The following is a 25,574-nucleotide window of genomic DNA, read 5'->3' as shown; positions in this document are numbered from 1 at the left end:
CCCTCTTTTTGGTACCTGTCACTCATCTGCTAGGTAAGTGGGAGGGGAAACGGTATTTATTTAGCAAATCCTTCTTTCAACTCACAAGGCAAGAGGTGAATTATCTGTCCTCCATTAGCCCAAAAATACAGGGAGAGGAAAACTCTATTCCTGCAACCTGCATAACCCTTAGCAGACAAATCGGTAGTGTTACCCAGTGTATTCACTGCGAAGTTCACGCTTATGCTCAAATAAATTTGTTAGTCTCTAAGGTGCCACAAGTACTCCTTTTCTTTTTGCGAATACAGACTAACACGGCTGCTACTCTGAAACCTGTCTAGGCACAGTGGCTTGTGTCAGTCCTAGCCACAGGCTAATGATTCTCCACTTACTATCAGCTGCAGATACCTCTGGAGAGCTGCACAACAAAGTACTTTTGAGGCAAAGCTACAGAACTCCTCTTCACATGAAGAAATTCCACCTTGAAGATGCTTTACAAGTACTTTATAAGGAGGAGGCCCTATTGGGTGGGAGTAGCCCACTCAGCCAGATGACTGAGTCCATGTCTACGCTACCACTTATGTCAGCAAAACTTATGTTGCTCAAGGGTGTGAAAAAAACCCAACAGCCCCCTGAGCAATATAAGTTCTGCCGGCATAAGTGCTAGTGTACACAGCGTTATGTCGGCATAGGGTGTCTACACGAGAGATCTTACAGCGGTGCAACTGCATTGGTACAGCTGTGCCGCTGTAAGGTCACTAGTGTAAACATGGCTTGAGACCGTCCTGGATAAAGCTGGTCACAACTGCGCTCACATCATGGCATGATTGTGGCACTATGCAAGTTCTCTCCAGTGCATTAACATAAACAGAATATACACCTAGATGAAAGTAAAAATCTTTATTGCTATGTCCGCTGAAAAGTTGATCAAAAATATTCTTCCTTTCTGAACTGTTCTGTATATCTTAGTAAAGAATCAATGGAATCACATTTTTACCCCAAGGCTCTTCCTCCTTTTGCTGTCACATACAGTGGGTGCAGTGCTGAAGGTGCATTCAGTATAACAATCTACTTCCACACACAATGAAAGAGGGGCATTGTTATAGCTGCATGCTAGAGTCAGGTACATAAAATAGTATATACTTCATTTTAAAACAAAGGCATGGAAAATCGTTTTGCTGCAATTTCTCTTTAACATGCTCTAGCTCATGTGACAAGTTAAAAAAGTTAACACATTTCAAAAATATCAAAAATACACAAGTTTGAAGATTGCAATAGAACAGCGGACAATGATTGCACAAAAACTATGACGTGAACCCACTGCCTTAAGGCCTTTTGGCACAAAACCTACATCCTTCAGGAGAGGTGGAGAAACTCCTGGGTTACGAGGACCGTGGCTGTATGTTCTGTAAACTAGAGAAAGGGTGGTAGATCTTAAGAGCAACCTATCCCCACGACAGAGAGAGTATCCTGAAGTGCTTGTCACTTTCTGGAATGAAATTAACCCTCACCCCACAGTTTAGGAGTCAGCAGTTTCCATCAGGCAGCCTCAGCCTCACCTGCTCTAGGCAGCTGGGAGCAATTCGGAGGCTGCTAACTGGCCAAGATTTCTTATCCTCAATACTTTTTGCCTTGGAATTAGTTTGCTCTTATATCAGATATTTTGTTCATTAGTTCCTTCTACTGGGACCTTATTGAACAAGTAAAGCAAATAAGTTAGTGCCTTAGGAGTATCTGCTGCTGTTGAAAGTGCACACCAAGAGGGAGAGAAATACTTGAGACTTGACAGATGGAATAATACTAACCGGCAAACTGCAGCCCCTCACTGGGAAAACGACAGCTCCAACTTCTCTTCCATGGACAGTCTCTTTATTACACAGATGCTCTAGGACAGTGGTTCTCAACCTTTTCCATATTTTTATTACTAGAGGAAGGGGAGAGTGGCCACAACCCCCAGGTCAAGATTCCACTGCTGTACTCCTGCAGAGATGACAGCAACTGCAACGGTCTGAGATCATCATCAGGGAAAAGAAGAGGCTATGGAGAACTTTGGTCAGATAGAAATTGAAATAAGCATGGGAAACTCCTCTTTCTTTGTACTTCACCTCACCCTCAGCTGAGAACCCATCACTAGGGCTGCCCCCACCAGCCCAGCCTGTCCCCACACGGGTGACAGGGTTCCTAGGAGCTTGAAAATATAAGAAAACAAGAAGTAAGTTGGGAAAGACAAGGAAGAAGCTTGCTGCCCCATGGAAAGCAGGAAATCAAGAGGCCAGGAAGAGGGGGAAGCTCAGACTGTGCAGCCTGGAGTGAAACACTCTTCTCATAAGACGTGCATTAGAGCAATGTATCAGAGCAAGAGGAAGCCCTCTGTTCTGATTGGCGTCTATGATAACATGCCATGTTGTGCAAGGACGCCACCACTAACCAATGAATGTACAGGATTTGGAGGGAGGGAGCTGGTCACATTAGAACCTCTTTCTGCTCCAAATACATAGGATTAGAGAAAATCCTAAGTGATGATCACTGTACACAATTAGCCTTTACTTCAGCAGCTCCACCCCACAGCTTCCAGGGGGCTGCAGGGAATGGAGGCTCTGTATCTATACACTCCATCTGAACTTTCTGTTTTGCTTTCTCCTGCACTTTTTCCACTGAGCCATACAGAGCTGATAAAATCAGTCCTCTCAATGACAGCTGCAACACTCCCTCGCAGCCCAGGTTAGTTGGAGCCCAGATATCATGTTCAGAATCTAATTACTAGTCGGAGACACATGCTGGATTTTCCACATCAGTGCAAGGATTCCAATACAGAACCTTATTTGTAATAACACATACTAGTGTACTAGTGCAAGGATTTGATTCACATTCTTACTCAGGAAGAGGGGCACATTTTCATGTCAGTACATTAGTCGAAGACTGTACAAGAGGCTGCACTGCAGCTCTTCTGTAGTGCTTCTGAGACTATTGGGCTAGCTCAGAAGTTTGTTAAAATTATCAGCAGTGAAAGAATTAAAGGGGACCTGCAATTTTTGCTTCTTTTAAGGAAGAGAACCTGAAAGGTTTTTTGTTTTGTTTTTTAAATAATTTTTTTGGTCTTCCTATTTTCACTGTAGACTCCTTGGATAACTCAGAGACAGTGTGGGAGCGCTCTTGTCCCTTAATTCTCTCTAGGTTGATAGAACTAGCAGAGGTTTCAAATCTTTAAAAGGTTTTATCCCAACTTCTAAGTTAAAATAGGTGTTAACAAAACTCAAAGGGTGAGACCACCCTATGGGAAAGAGGCGATTTTCTATGACATTAGCTAACGCGGTACTTAAACATGATGAAATCCTAGGGCTTGTACACCCTAGTACTTATGTCAGTATAACTTATGTCGCTCAGGGGTGTGAAAAAGTCACCCCGCTGAGCGATGTAAGTTGCACCGATCTAAGCGCCGGTGCGGACAGTGCTGTGTCGGCGGATTTATTATGCCGACAGCAGCAGAGCTCTCTTCCATAGGCATTGCGTGTCTGTAGTAGCAGGACGGCAGCTGCACCACTGTACCGATTCTAGTGCGGAACAGCCCCTCATGCGGATCAGGCAGTTCTTTCCACGCACGTTAGTAGGGCTAGGGTGTTGGCTACCATGTGGTAAAAAGATACATTTTTCCCCTAGTGAAGACAAAGCCAAGGAGTTTTACGTTCTGAATAATAGCTACTTCCTGCTATCAAGTTTTCTCACAGGATCTATGATGTCAGAATCCCACTAGTTCTCTAATCGTACATTGAGTATTCCAGGTCAGACAAGACCTGACTTTCCGATATAAAAGAGAAGCAAAAAACAAACACACCAAACAAAATAATACTCAGCCCAAAAGCCCAGAACTCTTTTGGAAAAACCTTTCAGATTTTCTTCCTAGACATAATAAATAAGTAAAATAACACTAGCACTAGTCCCATATAATGTCATAATGAGGCTATCAGTGTTGTCACACCACTGAGGGTATGTCCACACTGCAATTAAACACTTGGGGCTGGCCTGTATAGAGCTGACTCAGGCTTATAGGGCTTGGGGCTCTTTAATTGCAGTGTACATGTTTGCGCTCGGGCAGGATCCCAGGCTCTGGGAGCCTCCCTCCTTGTGGGGTCCCCAAGCCTGAATGTCTACACTGCAAATAAATAGCTCTGGAGCCCAAACCAGCTGACGCAGGCCAGCCACAGATGTTTAATTGTAGTGTAGACATACCCTGAGATTACTGAGGCAGCTCCCACCTCAGAGCTATTGTTCCCAACTCCTGGGCTGCAGACTCAGGAAGATGATCTGCCTGGATCACAGATGGAAGGTTGTCTTTGCAACCCTTTTGTAAAGACGAATGCTTAAATCCTGGAAAAACAGCCAGAAAAGTGCTAGCAGGGCACCACGCTGCATACTGGCCCATCCAGGCCCTGAAGGTGGAAACTGGAACACATTTGCTGACTGGGTGCTTGGCAACTCACTGCTACTCTCCAGAGTTGTTCTAAAATCCTTTTTTCCTCAAGTGTGCTGATAAAAATGTTTGTATTTGGGAAAAGTTCCATTTTCCATCTTGAGTTTAGAACTAAGCAGAAGCCACACAGCTTCATCTTGTTCACTTCCTGGTCTGAGCACTTGCAGCTGGAGCATGGGCAGTCCTGGACACTGATTCCGCTTTCTGCTTCTGCAGAGACAGGCAAGAGCGCTTTTGCTGCTACAGTGTACGAGGTTCATATTTCGCCATGTGTATTAGAGGGAGTGCATGTGAAATGAACCATCAGAGACCTTCTTGGCACATGCAGAGCACTCTAGGCTGCTCATTAGCCTTTACTGCTACAAACAAAACACCCCGATGGACAAGATGAAGTCCCCCCACTCACACTTCTTAGCTTCTGCCAGCTGAGGGCATCACAAAGAGCACAGACTCTGTGCTTTGCAAGGGATTCTGACTTCATCCCATGTCTCGCGGATATGGAAGACTCTGCCTTGAAGTGCACACCAGGGGGGTTGCCAACCCCCTATCTCCTATGGTTGTACACACTAGCCCCATCCCTACCCACGATCATATTTGTTATGGGGACAGCCAAACCCCTCCTGGAACTCCTCCATGCCTCCTGGTCATATCTGTCATTGGGGCCCGCAACCCTCATGTCCCAGTTGTATCCTTCAGGTTGGAAGGAAGCCCCTGGATAACCTCATAACAAGTGGTGACAGAACTACCTCAGCTCCCCCAGGGCCCCTGGTGTACCTATCAGGAGGGCACCAATTCCCATTTGGAGGAATCCCCCCATCATATCCATTGTGAGGTTACGGAAGCCCCTCTCCCTACATAGTAAAGTGCTGGGCAGATGGGGAGCAAAATGGCTCGAGTGCAGTCAATGAAAGTGCTTGCGATGCATATAAGAATCAATTCTCTGACTGGTTCTGTGTCTCTAGTAAGCTTCATTGTGACCAGCTGTATTCTCTGAATAGTGAAGCCAAGTGACCAGTCCCATCATGATGGCTGAATCAGATACTTCACAGAACTCTGGATGCTGTGCATAACAACAGCTGCCTCCTCAGCTCCCACACAGAAACCAGCCCACTGCCTGGCAAATCCTCAGGAGGGCAAGGGTTAATGGCAGGTGGTGGGACCACACATAGGGAAGTCTGCCTTCTCAAATGCCAGACAATCCCCAGCATGGAGCTTGGCTGCTGGCCTGAGTTCACCCTGGGCTCACAGAACAGCAGGGATGCTGCCTCAAGAAGCTGGCAGCCCTGAGTTTAAAGCTCCAGGCTCATCCTCCACTCCAATAAGGAGGGAGTTGATGTCTGTTCCTTTCCTTGCAGATGCCAACCCCCCTGCCCCGATGGGGTTACAAAGCTGTGTCAAACTCATTTGGAGGAGACATTGCAGCCTTCTCTTTGGGCTCCTGCTCCGCACCACTCCCATGGTGCTGCTTAATTTGTTCCTTCACTTCCTCTTCCAGGTCAGGGGGCACAACAAATTGATCCTCTGGCTCCAGCTGGGTGGGAGCAGCAAAATAACCTGTTTTCTTCTTCGGCACCTCTGTGGCTACCTCAATAAGGTTGAGGCTCTCTTCCAGGGGCACTATGGAGCCATTGGAAAGCTTCTTCCCATAGAGACAGCATGTAGAAGGAGACTTCTGCAACTCGCACCTCTCCTTGGTTCCTGCCAGGAGGATGTTGCTGTTCACACTGTTCTGTCTCTGAATCCTGAAGAAGAACCCCCCAGAGTCATCCTCTGAGCCAGCAGCAGGAGATCCCTCCTCAGCACCAGGAGGCCGAGGTTCCAGGCTTTTTCCTTTACAGCAGTGAATGTCCACTTCCACCTCCACTTTGCTGCCATTGGTCATCACACCCTCCACAGGTTGCTCATCGTCGCTGTCCAGACCATTGTCAGACTGATTACTAGAGAACGTGGCACAGGAAGGTTGGCGCTGAAAAATGCTGGATGGGGGCACAGGATGGAGGCTGCAGCGTCGCTCGGGTCGAGGCACCAACCCTGCATCCAGACCAGCTCCACTGTGTTCATCTGACGCAGTGGAGCCCACCTCACTGCTAACTTCTGAGGCTGACAGCTCACTGCTGAACTCTGAGGCAATTCCACTACTTGAGGAAGGCGTTGTTGGTTTGGCAGTGGAAATAACGCCCCCAGGGCCCGGCAAGGTGAGGCCGTGCATCTCACATGTGCAGCTGTCCTCACCAATGTTCAAACACACCACCATTGCTCCCACATTGTCTTGGCAGCCATAGCTTTGGGCTAAAGTGCAGACCTTCTTTGCAGCAGCTAGTGGGTCATGCAGGTGGCGTACAGCCGTGACAGCCTCTGTATAAGAGAGGTGTTCCCAGAGGGCTTTGTTCCCCAGTAGGAGCAGCTCATCCTGCACAGTCAGGGGAATGGAGTAGACGTGAGGCTTTGGCAGGATCCAAGGATGTAAGTACGTGCAGCCTAGCATCCGAGTACAGCAGGTTACACCATTAACCTTGTTGTCCTGCAGTCAAAGAGAAGGCAAAGTCTGAGCAGTTAGCATACAAAGACCATTCTGAGCATATTCTCTCTCTGCCTATACACTGGCCTAGAGCCTTCAAGGAGGTGGACATGTCTTCTCTCTCACAATGGGATTAGTCCATTACTAGACAGAAATGGTAGAACTATCAATAATACAGCAGAAAAGGCAGAATTGTTCAATAAATATTTCTATTCTATATTTAGGAAAATGCCAGATGATGTAGTCATATATGATGATGATGATATACTTCCAATTCCAGCATAACTAAGGAGGATGTTAAACACCAGCAAGCTATTATAGTTAGACATTTTTAAGTCAGCAGATTTGGATAACTTGCATTCAAGAGTTTTAAAAGAGCTGCCCGAGGAGCTTTGTGGCACATTGGGGAAGTTTCAGAGGACTGGAAGAAAGTTAATCTTGTGCCAATAGTTAAAAAGCATAAAAGGATTACCTGGGTAATTATAGGCCTGTCAGTCTGCCATCAATCTCAGGCAAAATAACAGAATGGCTGCAAGGAAACTTGTTTAATAAAGAACTAAAGGAGGGTAATAAAGTTAATGCCAATCAACACAGGTTTATGGAAAATAGATGATGTCAAATTAACAATCTCTTTTTTTAATGAGATTAAAGTTTGATTGATAAAAGCAATAGGGTAGATGTGGGGACCAGTCTACAAAAACATTTAGTTTATGGCAAACTGGGGTGTGAATCTACCGCATGCTAGCCTGCCACACGCTCACTGTCTGTGTAGCCCTTGCTGATGCGCATTAATCTAGTTCTCTTTGAAAAAGGACTAGATCAAAGCACATTAACGAACTGTTATTGTGCATCACCATGGTGCACAGGGACAGTTAGAGTGCAGCAAGCTAGTGCAGGGATAGTTTAACACCACTTTTTCACAGAAGCTGGGTACTTATGCAGTACCTCTAATTTTTAAGATGTGTTGTGCACATATACATTCCACTGCAGATGTACGTGTCCCAATGCACTTGAGCTGGAGACTTTTGCCAGCAGTAGCACTAGGTGGTGCATGTGCTCCCGTGCTGCTCACGTTCCCAGATGAAACCATAAAAGGGGCACATCCACCACCTCCCTCTCCGTTCCTTCACACTGCTGTATGTAATGTCCGAAGTTAGGGGTACCAGAACAATTTTTATAGTGGGGGTGCTGAGAGCCATTGAACCAAACTGTAAACCCTGTATATAATGGAAACCATTTCAAACCAAGGGGTGCGGTAGCACCCCCAGCACCCCTAGTTCCGGCACCTATGTCTGAAGTAGACGGGAAGGTGGGAGAGTCATGGAACATATATCTGCACAACATATGTCAAAGAAGAGGAAGTTACTCACCTTGTGCAGTAACAATGGTTCTTCAAGACTTGTGTCCCTATGGGTGCTCCCCTGTAGGTGTGTGTGCACCCCCATGCTGTTGATTGGAGAATTTCAATAGCAATCTGTCCCGCCTGTGCAGCTCCCTGCCTACCACAAGGCTAGCTAGCGTGCAGAGGCATTTCTCCCTCAGTTCCTTCTCTACCCCCGAGTCAACCAGTGGAAACTCCAAAGTAGAGAGGAGGAGGGAGGTTTGTGGAGCACCCATAGGGACACACATCTTGAAGAACCATCATTATTGCACAAAGTAACTTCCTCTTCTTCTTCTTCAAGTAGCGTTGCTATGCATGCTCCACTGTAGGTGACTCCTGAGCAGTACACACTGTTGGAACCTGGGACTTCGGAGTCTGATACAAATGATGGTACAGAAGCCCCGAATTGGGCGTCTGAAGCTGAATCACTCAGAATGGCATAGTGTTCTGCAAAGGTATGTGCAGAGGCCCATGTAGCTGCTCTGCATATCTCTGATATGGGGATACCTTTAGAGAAGGCGATTGATGAGGAGACCACCCTGTGGAATGCATGCGTATTGAAGATGGGGGTGTTACCCCCTGTAATTGGTAGCAGAGTTTAATACAGCCAGAGACCCTCTTGGATAGTCTCTGAGCTGAGATTGCCGCATTCTTTGACCTAACCGCAACTGAAAGGAAGAGCCTCAGAGATTTTCGGAAGGCCTTTATATTGTGTAAGTAGAAGGCCAAAGCTCTGCCACATTGAGTGTATGCAGGATGGCCTCTCTATTGTCCGTATGAGGTTTTTGGATAGAATGTTGGGAGTTGAATGAGTTCATTCATGTGAAATGCAGAAGTTACTTTGGGAGTGAACTTCGCGTGTGGTCTGAGTGTGACCTTGTCCGGGAAGAACACTGTAAACAGAAGGTGTGCCATCAAAACTGCTATCTCCCCCATCCTTCATGGAAAAGTGAGTTAATGAACAAGTGGCCATGGGTTTGAATGGCGGTCTAGTCAGTTCCTTTAGTGCTAGTTTGAGATCCCATTGAGGAGTAGGGGTCCTGGATTGTGGGAAGAGGTTTGCTATACCTTTTAGAAACCTCTTATTAATCGGCTGAGAGAAGACTGAGTAGCCTTCTACCCTGCTGGTGGAAGGCTGCAATTGCTGCCAAGTGAACATTCAGCGAGCTAATAGAGAGACCCGATTTCTTTAAGGATAACAGAGAGTCCAGGATGACCCGCAAGGTGGCTGAATTAGGGGTGACATCCTTGGATTGGCACCATATCCAGAATCCCTTCCATTTCTGCAGGTAGGTGCGACGAGTAGCACCCTTCCTACTGTGGATTAGTACCTCCTGTGCCTCCTCTGAGCAGGATGTCTCTATGTGCTGGAACCATGAAGGAGCCATGCTTTGAGATGTAGGACCCATGGACTGGGATGAAGGGTGAAACCCTCATTCTGTGACAGACTATAGGGAATGATCGGTAGGGTCATCGATGGACACAACGCCAGCTGGGACAGGGAAGGGTATCATGTCTGTCTGGGCCAGGTGGGGGCAATCTGAATGTTTGCTTTTTCCTTTTTTATCTTCAATAGCACCTTTAGCAATAGAGGGAATGGAGGAAATTCCTAAAGAAGGCACTTGTTTCAAGGGATGAGGAGAGCGTCTCCCTTGGAGCGTCGTCCGATCCCTGCTCTGGAGCAGTAAGGCGGACATTTCTTGTTCTAGTAGATAGCGAACAAGTCTATCTCTGGCAACCCCCATTGCTGGAATATATCATGTAAAATGGTTGGCTCTACTTCCTATTCATGGTCACGCAGGAATTTGCAGTTGAGGCTGTCAGCCATTGTGTTGTATATTCCCGGTAGGTAGGCTGCTGATATTAGGATGTTGTGGGAGATGCACCAATTCCATAGCTTCAGAGCTTCTGTGCACAAAGAATGAGATCTGGTGCCTCCTTGATGGTTTATGTAGTACATACAGGCCACGTTGTCTGTCATGACCTTCATGTGCATGTCCTTCATCAGTGTGAGGAAGTGAGCACATGCATTTCAAACCGCTCTGAGCTGCAGCAGGTTGATGTGGAGACATATCTCTGACAAGAAGCATTTGCCATGAACAGTGCGACCACTGAGATGTGCTCCTGTCAGGGTTCCCTCCCCACTCTGAACTCTAGAGTACAGATGTAGGGACCCGCATGAGAGACCCCCCTAAGCTTATTTCTACCAGCTTAGGTTAAAAACTCCCCAAGGCACAAATTCTCCCTTGTACCTTGGATTAGGTAACACTGCCACCACCAAGTGATTTTGACAAACTCAGGGAAAGGACCACTTGGAGTTCCTACTGCCCCCTAATATCCCCCCAAGCCTCCACACCTCCTTTCCTGGGGAGGCTTGAGAATAAACAAGATGAACACAGACCAACCTTGGGGTTTTTTAGGACACTAAAAAAACCCCAATCAGATTCTAAAAGAAACAGAACTTTATTATAAAGAAAAAAGGTAAAAGAAACATGTCTGTAAAATTAGAATGGAAGATAATCTTACAGGGCAATCAGATTCAAAAACACACAGGATTTCCCTCTGGGCCAAACTTTAAAGTTACAAAAAGAAAACCAGGAATACACCTTCCTCTCAGCACAGAGAAAATCACAAACCAAAACAAAAATAAGCTAACGCATTCCCTTGCTAGTACTTACTAATTCTAATGGAGTTGGATTGCTTGCTTCTTGATCTGTGTCTGGCAAGCACACAGAACAGACAGACAAAACCTTCCCCCCCCCCCCCCCCAGATTTGAAAGTATCTTGTCCCCTTATTGGTCCTTTTGGTCAGGTGCCAGCCAGGTTACCTGAGCTTCTTAACCCTTTACAGGTAAAAGGATTTTGTGCCTCTGGCCAGAAGGGATTTTATAGTACTGTATACAGGAAGGTTGTTACCCTTCCCTTTATATTTATGACAGCTCCCTAGCCTACGAGGGATGCATCACTGGTCAGAAGAAGGGATGGGGAAAACTGAGCGAATGGGATCCCCATGCGAACATTCATTGGGTCCTTCCACCAGTTCAAGGATTGCTTGACTATGATGGGCACTGACAGGAGCTTGATTATATTGTCTTTCTTTGGTCTGTATACCAAGCCCAACCATGCTTGGAGGCCTCTCATGCAAAGTCTGGCATGAGCAATGATTGATGTGCCCGTGGCCATGTGCCCCAGAAACTATCTGGCCAAGATTTGAGGGTTGCATTGTATTGTCTCTATCAAAGAGAAGAGACTGAGAAATCTGTGATGTGGTAGGAGCGCCCTCGCCTGAATGGAGTCAAGGTCGGCTCCTATAAACACTAGGTTTTGAACCAGTGTTATGGACGGTTTTTGTTCGTTGATTTGTAGGCCCAGTCTCAGAAATAAGTCTTGTGTCGTCTGAATGACTCACTGGGCCTCTGCAAAGGACCGTGTCCTGAGAAGACAATCGTCCAGGTATGGAAAAATCACGATACCCTGAGACCGTAGATGGGCTGCCACTACCGAAAGGACCTTGGATAACACGCTGGGGGCTGATGAAAGGCTGAAAGGGAGTACTCTGTACTGGTAGCAGTCTTGACCTAGCGTGACCCTGAGGTAACTCCTGTGTTTTGGTATGATAGAGATGTGAAAATATGCATCTTGAAGATCGAGGGCCGAGAACAAGCCCCCTTTTTCTAGCGCTGGGATAATCGTTGACAGCATAACAATCTTGAATTTCTGCACCTTGACGTACCTATTGAGTGCTTTGAGGTCCAGTATAGGTGTCCAACCTCCCTTTTTCTTTGGTATCAGAAAGTAACGAGAGTAGAAGCCTTTGTCCTTGAGATGTGTGGGTACCGGCTCAAAAGCTCCTACGTTGAGGAGATGATTCACCTCTTGGTGTAGTAGACTCTCATGAGAAGGGTCCCTGAAGAGGGATGGGGAAGGATGTTTGGGAGGAGGAAGGGAGGAGAAGTGGATGTCATATCCACCTTGGACAATTTCCAGCACCCACTTGTTGGAGGTTATCTGTTCCCCGGTACTGCGGATAGGAGAAATACGGTCTCCGAAAGGAGAAATGGGGTTTCCCAGGTTGAGACTGTAAGGAGAATGTTCTATTGGCACCTCGACCAACCCATAAAAAGTGTCACTTCAAAGTTGAGGGCTGAGACAAGGGTGGCTGTGGCCCTGATTGTTTGCGCTTACAGAATTTCAATTTCTTTCTCTGTGGCTTGTACAATCTCCGCAATGAATATTGAGGCACATACTGCAATGATCTCAGCTTGACCTGTGGTTGAGGACTGTATTTTCTTTTGTAAGCCAGCCTGTATATCCCCAAGGATCTCAGAGTCACTCGAGAATCCTTTACCATGTGGAAGGATGCATCTGCCTTCTCGGCGAATAGTTTTGTTCTCTTGAAGGGGAGGTTCTCTACTATTGTCTGGACCTCCTTAGGGAAGCTGGACAAATGGAACCATGAGGCTCTTCTCATAGCGGGGGAGATTGAATGCGCTGCTGTGTTGGCCGTGTCCAACGCGCACTGCAGAGACATTTTCGCCACTAGCTGGCCTTTGTTAATGACAGCCATGAATTGGTCTTTGTATGTATCTGGGAGCTCCTCAATAAAGTAGTTTAATTTTGTATAGTTCTGATAATCATATTTGGCTAGTAAAGCCTGATAGTTTGGCTCCCCAAATCTGGAGAGTGGCTTTTCTGCCAAACAGGTCCAAGCACGTCCAGTCTTGGTCGTACAGGGTAGATTTAAATTGGTATTGGCAACCACTCGAATTGACCATGTCCACTATGATGGAATTTGGAGGCAGATGGGTGAATCGCTCCTAGTAGGGTCTAAGAGCGCCTTGTTACCTGGGAGAGCTACCCTGGCAGAGGTGGAAGAATGTGAAAGATGTCCACCAGCTTGATGAGGTTCATACACCTCATATAGTTGCACTTGTAGGGCCTCAGCCACTCTTTGAGTTAGGTCCTGGAATGACACAGTCATCTGCCAGAGATGGCAGGGGAGGCATCACCAACTCGTCAGGTGAGGATGATGAAAGGTGGATTTGAGGAGCCTCTTGCTTTTCTGCCTCCACTTCCCATTCTTCCTCCAAGAATTCTGGAGGGTCGGGTGCCCTTGACATTGTCGCTGAAGTGGGACTTCTCTGTGCCTGCTGGTAAATCACGCTAGGTGCCTGTGAGGCTTGTTGTCTCTGGGCTTACCAGGGATCCCAGTTTGGCTACTGAGGGGAGCTAGTGGCTGGAACCATGGTTGCCCATACCAAGGAAGTTAAGGGCCAGGGGGGTACCTCTGGTGGGACTGGGGTCCGAGTGGTGACAATGGGTGAGAACCCAACTCCTCCGGCTAGCTATCTGACTCTGAATGGGAAAGTGGTGGTGCGTGGCGTGGAGATGCAGATGCCAATGCGTCCACTGCTCCTGGCAAGCTTGGTAATGAGGCTCTGATACTGAGAAGGGTGCATCAGATACTGAGAGGTCTGATGCACACCTGTAGTCCACAGGTGCGGACGGTACTGGTATCAGTGCTGAAGGCAGCCAGTGCTGAGGAGCTTGTGAAGGATTCATGCAGGGTTCATGCACTTGGCAACATTCAGGGCACACCCTGAGTGTTGTGTAGGAGCAGTGCACACACGGCTCCTCTCAAGGGCATGAACCTTGGAAACTCGCCCAGCGGACATGAACCGTGGGAAGCGCCCCAGGACTGGGCTCAAGGCCCGAGAGCAAGGAATGCGGTAGATAGAAATTGGTAAATAAGAATATTAAACAAAGCCAGTGTATTCCTTTTATCTGTTGGAGTATGTAATGCGCAGGAGGAGGGAAAGAATAAAAGAGAGGGTGGAAAGCTGACAAGGCAGACTAGCCTGCTTGCTTGCTTAAAGCTTGTTCTGTCTTGTATTTGGACCGCAACAACTGGCGCCCAAACGTGGGGTCCTCAGCACTCACCTCGCCCGGCAAGGGTTTCAGACGTGTCACTCATCCGCTTCGCGGATCCCGGTGAGTATTTTTCGTCGTGGTAAGTATGGGAAGCTCCCTCTCTGCTTTGCAAGTGCAACACCGCAATGAGCTACAGTATTTGCTGCGTAAGGCTCAGCATGATTGCCCCGCTCGAGAACTCACTCTCCTGCTACAGGAGGTGAGCGCCCAATGCCCGTGGTACCCTGAAGCCGGAACCCTTAAGCTAGCGGACTGGGAGCGGTTGGGCCAGACATTGCACAAAGAGCCTCGGGCGCCCGTGCAGGCTTTACATGCCTGGCACCTCTGCCGCGACGCGATACAGCGTGTTGCCTCGGAAAGGCCCTCCCTCGCGCCAATAGAGAGGCTGGTGATCTCGCCACTCCCGTCCGCTCCTGCAGCCATCCCCCCTCCTGGCGATGCGACACAGTGTGTCGCCTCGGAAAGACCCTCTCCCGCGCCAATAGAGGGGCTGCCGATCTCACCACCCCTGTCCACTCCTGCAGCCATCCCTCCACTTGCTTCGCCCCCAGTGCCTCAATTACTGCCACCTCCTTTGTCTTCCCCTCTGGAGCCGGTGAGTGGTCACCGTCCCCCCGTGGGGCCCCATGCTCCGGGGCCCCCCGGGGGGTCATCCGCGTCTGCTCAGGGGCTTTCGCTGGTGCAACAAATGGTTCACGCAGCGAAGACTCACCCAGATCTTACAGCAGAGGAATTAGCTGATCTGGTCTCAGTTTGCCCGGTGACCTGGCAGGATGATGGCCAGGGCAACCAGCTTGCAAACTGGGTCAGTTTGCCTTACTCAGTGATCAGAGAGGTAAAGAAAGCGATTCGCGAGTTCGGCCTCACTAGCACGTATGTACGTGGTCTCCTTGAAGGGCTAGGTACTGGGTACACCCGGGTCCCTGAAGATTGGAAGGCACTGTTGCGCATGATGCTGACGCCCAGTCAGTATGTTATTTGGCTTAGTGAGTATCGGCAGATGGCGGAACGCCAAGCCCAGGTATATATAGCGCAAGGTGTCACTTATGAGCAGTTAGCAGGGGAGGGCCCATTTGCTACCGTTCAGATGCAGTCTCAACTCCAGCAGGCTGTCTTCCCCATTATTTCTGCCTGCGCCCAGCATGCTTTCCGGAAGGTCCCGAATTCAGGCAAGCCTACCAAAAGCTTTGCCAGTATCCATCAGGGCGCATCAGAGTCCTTTATGGATTTTACCAACAGATTGCAGGAGGCTATCCTCCGACAGGTGGATAACCCTGCGGCAGCTCAGGAGATTCTGTTAAAAATGGCGGTTGAAAATGCGAACGAGGATTGCCGCCGTGCTCTCCAGGCGGCACAAGCCGCTAGCGTTCTAGAGCTGTCGGACATGCTGCGGGTGTGCCAAAACATAGGCACACAAGCACATAAAGCTGGGGTTCTGGCCGCCGCCCTGCGGAAAAGCGGGAAGGAGGGGAAGCGTTGTTATCGCTGTGGTAAGGAGGGTGACTTTCAGCGGGAGTGCCGCTCATCGACGGCGCCCGCCCGCCCCTCAAAGAAGTGCCCCAAGTGTCGGAAGGGCTATCACTGGGCTAATCAGTGTCGTAGCGGGTCGGGAAACCGCACGACGGGTCCGCCCCGAACCCAGGGCCAAACGGGGGTGTTCCCCACTCAGACAACTGTTCCTCTGCCTTAAAATCCATAGACTCCATGAGGGCGGCGACTGCCGGAAGTGCAGGGCTTGATTTGATTATGCAGGAGGACGCCGATTTTCAGTTGCCGGGGGAGGTTTGCGCCATACCTACACAGGTGACGGGACCTCTCCCTGCCGGATTTGTGAGTCTGGTTCTCCCTCGCTCACACGCTGGGAAACAGGGTTTTTTTGTCATCCCAGGGGTCATTGACGCCGATTACACTGGTGTTATTAAGGTTCAGGTGTGGACCCATCTTCCGCAGTCGCTCCCGCGTGGACGGTCAATTGCACAATTGATTTTAGTCCCCTATCAGGTGCCAGCCGCAGAGGATCGAGCCCGGGGCGGAGGCGGCTTTGGATCGACGCTGTCTCAGTCGCCGCCTCACGACACGTCCTCTCAATTTGTTGCTCTAACAATGTCGCTCCGCCCCTCGAAACCTCAGTTAACACTTCTTTTAAATAATTTTCCTTTTACAGGGCTGGTGGACACTGGAGCTGACGTTACGGTGATTCGTGATCAGGACTGGCCGGTCAGTTGGCCAACAGATCCTTCTAAAGAGTTGTGGGGGATCAGGGGTAGCAAACCCGGGTGCCAAAGTTTGTCTTGGGTCACGGTCTCTAAACCAGGAGGCCGTGCCCTTGCTACGATCCGCCCTTTTGTGCTCCCTGTCCACCTCAATATTTGGGGCCGTGACTTACTTGTAAAGCTGGACACCACCCTCGATATTCATATATAATGGCCCCAAACCCTCCCCCACCCACCTTGCCCTCCGCATTACCATTGGTATGGCAATCCTTAGAGCCCGTATGGATTGACCAGTGGCCCCTCCCCCTAGAAAAGCTGAAAGCGCTTCATTCACTTGTACAACAACATTTGCATGCGCAGGGCTTGGAGAGCTCCACTACTACTTGGAACACCCCGGTGTTCGTTATTAAGAAAAAATCTGGTGCATGGAGGCTGTTACACGATTTAAGGGAAATAAATAAACGCATCCAACCCATGGGCCCCTTGCAGTTTGGGTTGCCAAACCCAAATTTAATTCCTCAAAAAGATCAGCTTTGTGTGTTAGATTTAAAAGATTGTTTTTTTACAATCCCCCTTTGCCCACAAGATTGCGAAAAATTCGCATTTACGGTGCCAGAATGTAATAATCAGCGACCCTCTCAAAGGTATCAGTGGAAAGTCTTGCCCCAGGGAATGCAAAATAGTCCAACCTTGTGTCAACTTTTTGTGGATCGGGCCCTCGCCCCTTTTCGTGCCCGATACCCCACACTAAAGGTCTACCATTATCTGGATGACATTTTGCTTAGCGGTCCCCAACTCACGGCACAACAGCTTGAATATTTGTCCCAGATTTTCGGCCAAAATGGCCTGTTAGTGGCATCAGAAAAAATTCAACGCTCTTATCCCTACCAATATCTCGGGCATAAGGTTTTACAAACCTATGCTGCCTCTGTTCGCCCGGAAGTGGTTCTACCCCAACCCCTAACCCTCGTTCAATTACAACAAATTTTGGGTCATTTAAATTGGATTCGGCCCTACTTCCGTCTCCCCACATCGATGCTGCAGCCGTTGTTTGAGCTCCTATGTGGAGCTCGGGCACCGGGCGCAGTTATTGCCATCACTGGGGAGCACATTGCCTGCATTCGACAGATCAATGCAGTATTGAGTCAGCAGTTCGTGGATAGACTCACTGAGGTTCATCCCCTGCGGTTGGTTCTCCTTGCCACCCCTCATACGCCTACTGCGGCTCTGTTTGTACCTCGTACGGACACAGCCGTCTCTATCATAGAGTGGATATATTTGTTTTCCACTCCTCCTCGGAACATTTATCCTTATTTAGACGCCCTGTCCGACCTTGTTCGTAAAGCCCGCCACCGTGCAGTGCAACTCACGGGCACTGATTTAGTTGCCATTGTGTTCCCCTTGTCACGTAGTGAATTTGATTCCTTGTATCACACCTCCTTGGCTTGGCAGGTTGCTCTTTGTGATTATGTGGGAGAGATCTCTTATAAACCCCCAAAAGATCCTCGGTTGGTGATTACACAAAAGGTGCCACTAATCATACATCGTCTTAGCTGCTCTCGACCTATTGTTTCAGCTATCACTCTTTTTACTGATGGCTCTCCACATTGCGGTGTTGTCACCTATCAATTAGGTGACCCCCCTCGTTGGCATTCTCGTTTTACGCTGCCCCAGTGTTCCGCGCAGCGCTCGGAACTAGCTGCTGTTATTTTGGCCTTTCAATTTTTTGCTGATTGTCCCTTTAATTTAATCGTGGACACGCATTATGTTTATCAGGTAAATGATCATTTACCCCTTGACCTCATTACCCTCAGGTCGATGCGGACCTTCTTCGCCTGTTTTTGTCCTTACAGTATCTCCTCACCACTCGTAATTTCCCTGATTTTGTTGCTCATATTCGCAGTCATACCCCTCTGCCTGGGCTACTCACTGAGGGCAATGCGCGCGCCGATCGCGCGTTACGTGGTCAGGTAAATTCCCTTTTTTCTGACCCCATCGAAAGCCATTCCTTTTTTCATCAGTCTGCCTCTGTTTTGGCCTGACAGTTTCACATTCCTGCTGATCATGCACGTTCTATTGTTCGTTCCTGCCCCCACTGTGCCGCTGCTGCCCCTACCTTTTCTTATGCCGTTAACCCCAGAAGTACCACGGCGAATCAGCTGTGGCAAATGGATGTCACTCACGTGCCACAATTCTGCCCGTATTCGTTTTTACATGTTTCCATTGATACCTATTCGGGATTCCGCTGGGCGACCCCACAGCGTGGGGAAGCCACTCCCTAAGTTATTCACCATTTGCTAGCCTGTTTTGCTGTTATGGGTCGCCCGAGCCAGATAAAAACGGATAATGCCCCAGCCTATTGCTCCACAGCCCTCTCCACCTTTTGTGCCCAATGGGATGTCCGTCTCAAACACGGGATCCCTTATAATTCCACAGGCCAAGCTATTGTTGAACGTGCAAATCGCACGCTAAAAACCTTGCTTGATAAACAATTAAAACAAGGGGAGCTGCGTCTCCGAACCTTAGGAGACATTCAGCAACAATTGCATGTCCTTTTGTTTACTTTAAATAATTTAACACTGAATACAGATCAGCAGACCCCCACAGATTGGCATTTTCATAAGTCCGAGGTACTGGAAAGACCGCGTGTCCATTACCGTCAGCTGCCCGATCCGCAATGGTTGGGCGCAGTACCTTTAATTACCTGGAGTCGGGGATATGCTGCTGTGTCTCTCCCTGCAGGACCGTTGTGGGTTCCGGCCCGGTGTGTGCGACCGGCACTGAAACTGCATGGCGTGGCACCAGGGGCTGTCGAACCCCACACTGGAGTTTCAGCTGACCTTGGAGGAGAACGCGGTGCCTCCCGGGTCAACAATGGCGGGACGGAGACGGAGGAGACGTAGCGTCCCAAGCCAGCCCGTGACATGGGGAGCAGTGAAAGCATTGGTTGCCGCAGCTCAACGAAGACTGGCAGCAAACCAACAGCCAGAGACTCCTGAGACTCTGTTTGTGGCCATTCTCGCCCAAATCACTGCTAATTCTGTATTGATTGTGTGCCTTATGTGCCTGCTATTTCCTGTAGGGGTTGACTCGGGAGCGCCTCCTCCGTTACGGGCCCGAATGACATATAACCTATGGGAAAGATTGGCTTCAATAGCAAATGTTACCCACTTTTGTGTATCTGATTTTGTAGCAGCTGAAGAATTGTTAGGTACGTGCCTTATTCCAGTATGTCATCACCGTGAGGAAATAGGGAATGAGATGATGCTCGCTGCTTACGCAAACCTCTCTTCCCAGTACTCTAGCATGGCTAACTGGGGCCCGACCAACTACACTTTACCTTCTTGGGCTTATTTTTTGCTGTTGCTGTGTGCAGTGTATTTCCTTTTTGTTAAGGCTTTGTCGAGACCCGCCCTGGCAGGCTCCATGAGTTATGACATTGTCTGTCCGGGAGTTAATGGCTTGCAAAAGCAAATTGATGGCTACCATGAGATGGCCGAGCACAAATAAACAAAAAAGGAGGGGATGAAGGATTCATGCAGGGTTCATGCACTTGGCAACATTCAGGGCACACCCTGAGTGTTGTGTAGAATCATAGAATCATAGAATATCAGGGTTGGAAGGGACCCCAGAAGGTCATCTAGTCCAACCCCCTGCTCGAAGCAGGACCAATTCCCAGTTAAATCATCCCAGCCAGGGCTTTGTCAAGCCTGACCTTAAAAACCTCTAAGGAAGGAGATTCTACCACCTCCCTAGGTAACGCATTCCAGTGTTTCACCACCCTCTTAGTGAAAAAGTTTTTTCTAATATCCAATCTAAACCTCCCCCATTGCAAATTGAGACCATTACTCCTCGTTCTGCCATCTGCTACCATTGAGAACAGTCTAGAGCCATCCTCTTTGGAACCCCCTTTCAGGTAGTTGAAAGCAGCTATCAAATCCCCCCTCATTCTTCTCTTCTGCAGACTAAACAATCCCAGCTCCCTCAGCCTCTCCTCATAAGTCATGTGCTCTAGACCCCTAATCATTTTTGTTGCCCTTCGCTGGACTCTCTCCAATTTATCCACATCCTTCTTGTAGTGTGGGGCCCAAAACTGGACACAGTACTCCAGATGAGGCCTCACCAGTGTCGAATAGAGGGGAACGATCACGTCCCTCGATCTGCTCGCTATGCCCCTACTTATACATCCCAAAATGCCATTGGCCTTCTTGGCAACAAGGGCACACTGCTGACTCATATCCAGCTTCTCGTCCACTGTCACCCCTAGGTCCTTTTCCGCAGAACTGCTGCCTAGCCATTCGGTCCCTAGTCTGTAGCGGTGCATTGGATTCTTCCATCCTAAGTGCAGGACCCTGCACTTATCCTTATTGAACCTCATCAGATTTCTTTTGGCCCAATCCTCCAATTTGTCTAGGTCCTTCTGTATCCTATCCCTCCCCTCCAGCGTATCTACCACTCCTCCCAGTTTAGTATCATCCGCAAATTTGCTGAGAGTGCAATCCACACCATCCTCCAGATCATTTATGAAGATATTGAACAAAACCGGCCCCAGGACCGACCCCTGGGGCACTCCACTTGACACCGGCTGCCAACTAGACATGGAGCCATTGATCACTACCCGTTGAGCCCGACAATCTAGCCAGCTTTCTACCCACCTTATAGTGCATTCATCCAGCCCATACTTCCTTAACTTGATGACAAGAATACTGTGGGAGACCGTGTCAAAAGCTTTGCTAAAGTCAAGAAACAATACATCCACTGCTTTCCCTTCATCCACAGAACCAGTAATCTCATCATAAAAGGCGATTAGATTAGTCAGGCATGACCTTCCCTTGGTGAATCCATGCTGACTGTTCCTGATCACTTTCCTCTCATGTAAGTGCTTCAGGATTGATTCTTTGAGGACCTGCTCCATGATTTTTCCAGGGACTGAGGTGAGGCTGACTGGCCTGTAGTTCCCAGGATCCTCCTTCTTCCCTTTTTTAAAGATTGGCACTACATTAGCCTTTTTCCAGTCATCCGGGACTTCCCCCGTTCGCCACGAGTTTTCAAAGATAATGGCCAAGGGCTCTGCAATCACAGCTGCCAATTCCTTCAGCACTCTCGGATGCAACTCGTCCGGCCCCATGGACTTGTGCACGTCCAGCTTTTCTAAATAGTCCCTAACCACCTCTATCTCCACAGAGGGCTGGCCATCTCTTCCCCATTTTGTGATGCCCAGCGCAGCAGTCTGGGAGCTGACCTTGTTAGTGAAAACAGAGGCAAAAAAAGCATTGAGTACATTAGCTTTTTCCACATCCTCTGTCACTAGGTTGCCTCCCTCATTCAGTAAGGGGCCCACACTTTGCTTGGCTTTCTTCTTGTTGCCAACATACCTGAAGAAACCCTTCTTGTTACTCTTGACATCTCTTGCTAGCTGCAGCTCCAGGTGCGATTTGGCCCTCCTGATATCTCTCCTACATGCCCGAGCAATATTTTTATACTCTTCCCTGGTCATATGTCCAACCTTCCACTTCTTGTAAGCTTCTTTTTTATGTTTAAGATCCGCTAGGATTTCACCATTAAGCCAAGCTGGTCGCCTGCCATATTTACTATTCTTTCGACTCATCAGGATGGTTTGTCCCTGTAACCTCAACAGGGATTCCTTGAAATACAGCCAGCTCTCCTGGACTCCCTTCCCCTTCATGTTAGTCCCCCAGGGGATCCTGGCCATCTGTTCCCTGAGGGAGTCGAAGTCTGCTTTCCTGAAGTCCAGGGTCCGTATCCTGCTGCTTACCTTTCTTCCCTGCGTCAGGATCCTGAACTCAACCAACTCATGGTCACTGCCTCCCAGATTCCCATCCACTTTTGCTTCCCCCACTAATTCTACCCGGTTTGTGAGCAGCAGGTCAAGAAAAGTGCCCCCCCTAGTTGGCTCCCCTAGCACTTGCGCCAGGAAATTGTCCCCTACGCTTTCCAAAAACTTCCTGGATTGTCTATGCACCGCCGCTCCTCTCAAGGGCATGAACCTTGGAAACTCGCCCAGAGGACATGAACCGTGGGAAGCCTCCCAGGACTGGGCTCAAGGCCCGAGAGCAAGGAATGCGGTAGATAGAAATTGGTAAATAAGAATATTAAACAAAGCCAGTGTATTCCTTTTATCTGTTGGAGTATGTAATGCGCAGGAGGAGGGGGAGAATAAAAGAGAGGGTGGAAAGCTGACAAGGCAGACCAGCCTGCTTGCTTGCTTAAAGCTTGTTCTGTCTTGTATTTGGACAGCAACAAGCTTGCACTGAGGGAGTTGGAGACATGGACCTGGTTGTATGGTCCGTCGGCGCCACGTGCACTGGGGTCGGCATCAGTGCTTGTGATCTCGATGATGTAGCCTTCCCTGGCGTGGACTGTCTGTTTGTCACACCCTCGCAGTACCAGTATTTCTCTGCCCATGCCCATTGGGCCTCTGTCAGCTTGGTACTATGTGTGCCCTGAGTACTGACTCTAGGCAGCTTTGATGCCATTGGTACTGAAGAGACTGATAAAGCTGGAGAACGTTTCTGTCTCGATTTGGGCTCACTACAGGGACTCACAGACCTCTTCTTATGGGTCTTTAGCGAGTGGCTCGATTCCTTAAAATCATCTGCCCTCAGCATAGAAGGTTGCGGTGATGTCTCACTCTGAGATTCTGGAGGCTGAAGGGCTGACATTATGAGCAGAAGTTTTAGGCCTAGTCTACACTAGGACTTGAGGTCGAATTTAGCAGCGTTAAATCGATTTAACCCTGCACCCGTCCACATGGCGAAGCCCTTTTTTTCGACTTAAAGTGCTCTTAAAATTGATTTCTTTACTCCACCCCCGACAAGGGGATTAGCACTGAAATCGGCCTTGCTGGGTCGAATTTGGGGTAGTGTGGACGCAATTTGACGGTATTGGCCTCCGGGAGCTATCCCAGAGTACTCCATTGTGACCGCTCTGGACAGCATTCTCAACTCAGATGCACTGGCCAGGTAGACAGGAAAAGGCCCACGAACTTTTGAATCTCATTTCCTGTTTGGCCAGTGTGGCAAGCTGCAGGTGAGTGCAGAGCTCATCAGCAGAGGTGACCATGCAGAGCTCATCAGCAGAGGTGACCATGATGGGAGTCCCAGAATCGCAAAAGAGCTCCAGCATGCACCGAAATGGAGGTACGGGATCTGATCGCTGTATGGGGAGAGGAATCCGTGCTCTCAGAACTCCGTTCCAGTTTTCGAAATGCCAAAACATTTGTCAAAATCTCCCAGGGCATGAAGGACAGAGGCCATAACAGGGACCCGAAGCAGTGCTGCGTGAAACTTAAGGAGCTGAGGCAAGCCTACCAGAAAACCAGAGAGGCAAATGGCCGCTCCTGGTCAGAGTCCCAAGCATGCCGCTTCTATGATGAGCTGCATGCCATTTTAGGGGGTTCAGCCACCACTACCCCAACCCTGTGCTTTGACTCCGTCAATGGAGAGGGAGGCAACACAGAAGCAAGTTTTGGGGACGAGGAAGATGATGAGGAGGAGGTTGAAGATAGCTCATAGCAAGCAAGAGGAGAAACCAGTTTTCCCGACAGCCAGGAACTGTTTCTCACCCTAGAGCTGGAGCCAGTACCCCCCGAACCCACCGAAGGCTGCCTCCCAGACCCGCCAGGTGGAGAAGAGACCTCTGGTGAGTGTACCTTTTTAAATAGTATACATGGTTTAAAAGCAAGCGTGTTTAATGATTAATTTGCCCTGGCCTTTGCGGCCAGTACAGCTACTGGAAAAGTCTGTTAACGTGTCTCGGGATGGAGTGGAAATCCTCCAGGGACATCTCCATAAAGCTTTCCTGGATGTACTCCCAAAGCCTTTGCAAAAGTTTTCTGGGGAGGGAAGCCTTATTCCGTCCACCATGGTAGGACACTTTACCACGCCAGGCCAGTAGCATGTAGTCGGCAATCATTGCAGAACAAAGCATTGCAGCATATGTTTGCTGGCATTCAAACATCCGTTCTTTATCTCTCTGTGTTTTCCTCAGGTGAGTGATATCATTCATGGTCACCTGGTTGAAATAGGGTGCTTTTCTTAAGGGGACATTCAAAGGTGCCCATTCCTGCAGGGCTGTTTGCCTGTGGCTGAACAGAAATGTTCCCTGCTGTTAGCCACGCGGTGGGGGGAGGCAAAATGCGACCTTGTAATGAAAGCACATGTGCTATGTATGTAATGTTAACAGCAAGTTTACCGTGAAAGAGTGTACCCACTGTTCTATAAAATGTGTCTTTTTAAATACCACTGTCCCGTTTTTTTTCTCCACCAGCTGCATTTGTTTCAAGGATCACAGGATCTTCTCCTTCCCAGAGGCTAGTGAAGATTAGAAGGCAAAAAAAATGCAGTCACAATGAAATGTTCTCTGACCTCATGCTGTCCTCCCACACTGACAGAGCACAGACGTATGCATGGAGGCAGACAATGTCAGAGTGTAGGAAAGCACAACATGAACGTGAGGAGAGGTGGCGGGCTGAAGAGAGTAAGTGGCGGGCTGAAGAGAGGGCTGAAGATGATAGGTGGCGGCAGCGTGATGACAGGAGGCAGGATTCAATGCTGAGGCTGTTGGAGGATCAAACTAATGTGCTCCAGGGTATGGCTGAGCTGCAGGAAAGGCAGCTGGAGCACAGACCGCCGCTACAGCCCCTGTGTAACCAACCGCCCTCCTCCCCAAGTTCCATAGCCTCCTCACCCAGACGCCCAGGAATGCGGTGAGGGGCCTCCGGCCACCCAGCCACTCCACCCCAGAGGATTGCCCAAGCAACAGAAGGCTGGCATTCAATAAGTTTTAAATTTTTTAAGTTTTTAAGTTTTAAAGTGCAGTGTGGCCTTGTCCTTCCCTCCTCCCCCACCCCTCCCAGGCTACCTTGGCAGTTATCCCCCTATTTGTGTGATGAATTAATAAAGAATGGATGAATGTGAAGCAATAATGACTTTATTGCCTTTGCAAGCAGTGATCGAAGGGGGGAGGGGAGGGTGGTTAGCTTACAGGGAAGTAGAGTGAACCAAGGGGCAGGGGGAGTTTCATCAAGGAGAAACAAACAGAACTTTTCACACCGTAGCCTGG

At 48.8% G+C, this 25,574-nt stretch overlaps 2 protein-coding genes across 6 annotated transcripts in view; one reads left to right on the top strand and one right to left on the bottom strand.

Annotated features, from left to right (window-relative positions):
- The window catches only part of MARVELD3 (MARVEL domain containing 3), a 37,322-nt gene extending 12,513 nt beyond the window's left edge, over nucleotides 1-24,809 (top strand). Inside the window, exons 4-5 of one of the 2 annotated variants that reach the window (XR_006285133.1) lie at nucleotides 384-478; nucleotides 24,780-24,809. The gene's annotated coding sequence lies outside the window, so the exon portion shown is untranslated. Of the gene's footprint in view, nucleotides 1-383; nucleotides 5,324-24,779 lie in introns of those variants that run through there. The other variant, XR_006285134.1, reaches the window with a different exon arrangement.
- Nucleotides 865-25,574, bottom strand: part of PHLPP2 (PH domain and leucine rich repeat protein phosphatase 2) — a 153,550-nt gene continuing 128,840 nt past the window's right edge. For all 4 annotated transcript variants that reach the window (XM_037877416.2, XM_037877417.2, XM_037877418.2 and 1 more), the window contains one exon: nucleotides 865-6,968. In XM_037877416.2, the coding sequence (XP_037733344.1) occupies nucleotides 5,829-6,968 (1,140 nt within the window). In that variant the 3' untranslated portion in view covers nucleotides 865-5,828. The remainder of the gene's footprint in view (nucleotides 6,969-25,574) is intronic.

The sequence above is a fragment of the Chelonia mydas genome, chromosome 12 (genome assembly GCF_015237465.2).
Source record: "Chelonia mydas isolate rCheMyd1 chromosome 12, rCheMyd1.pri.v2, whole genome shotgun sequence".
Lineage (NCBI taxonomy): Eukaryota > Metazoa > Chordata > Testudines > Cheloniidae > Chelonia > Chelonia mydas.
This window is presented reverse-complemented; position numbering and strand designations above follow the sequence as displayed.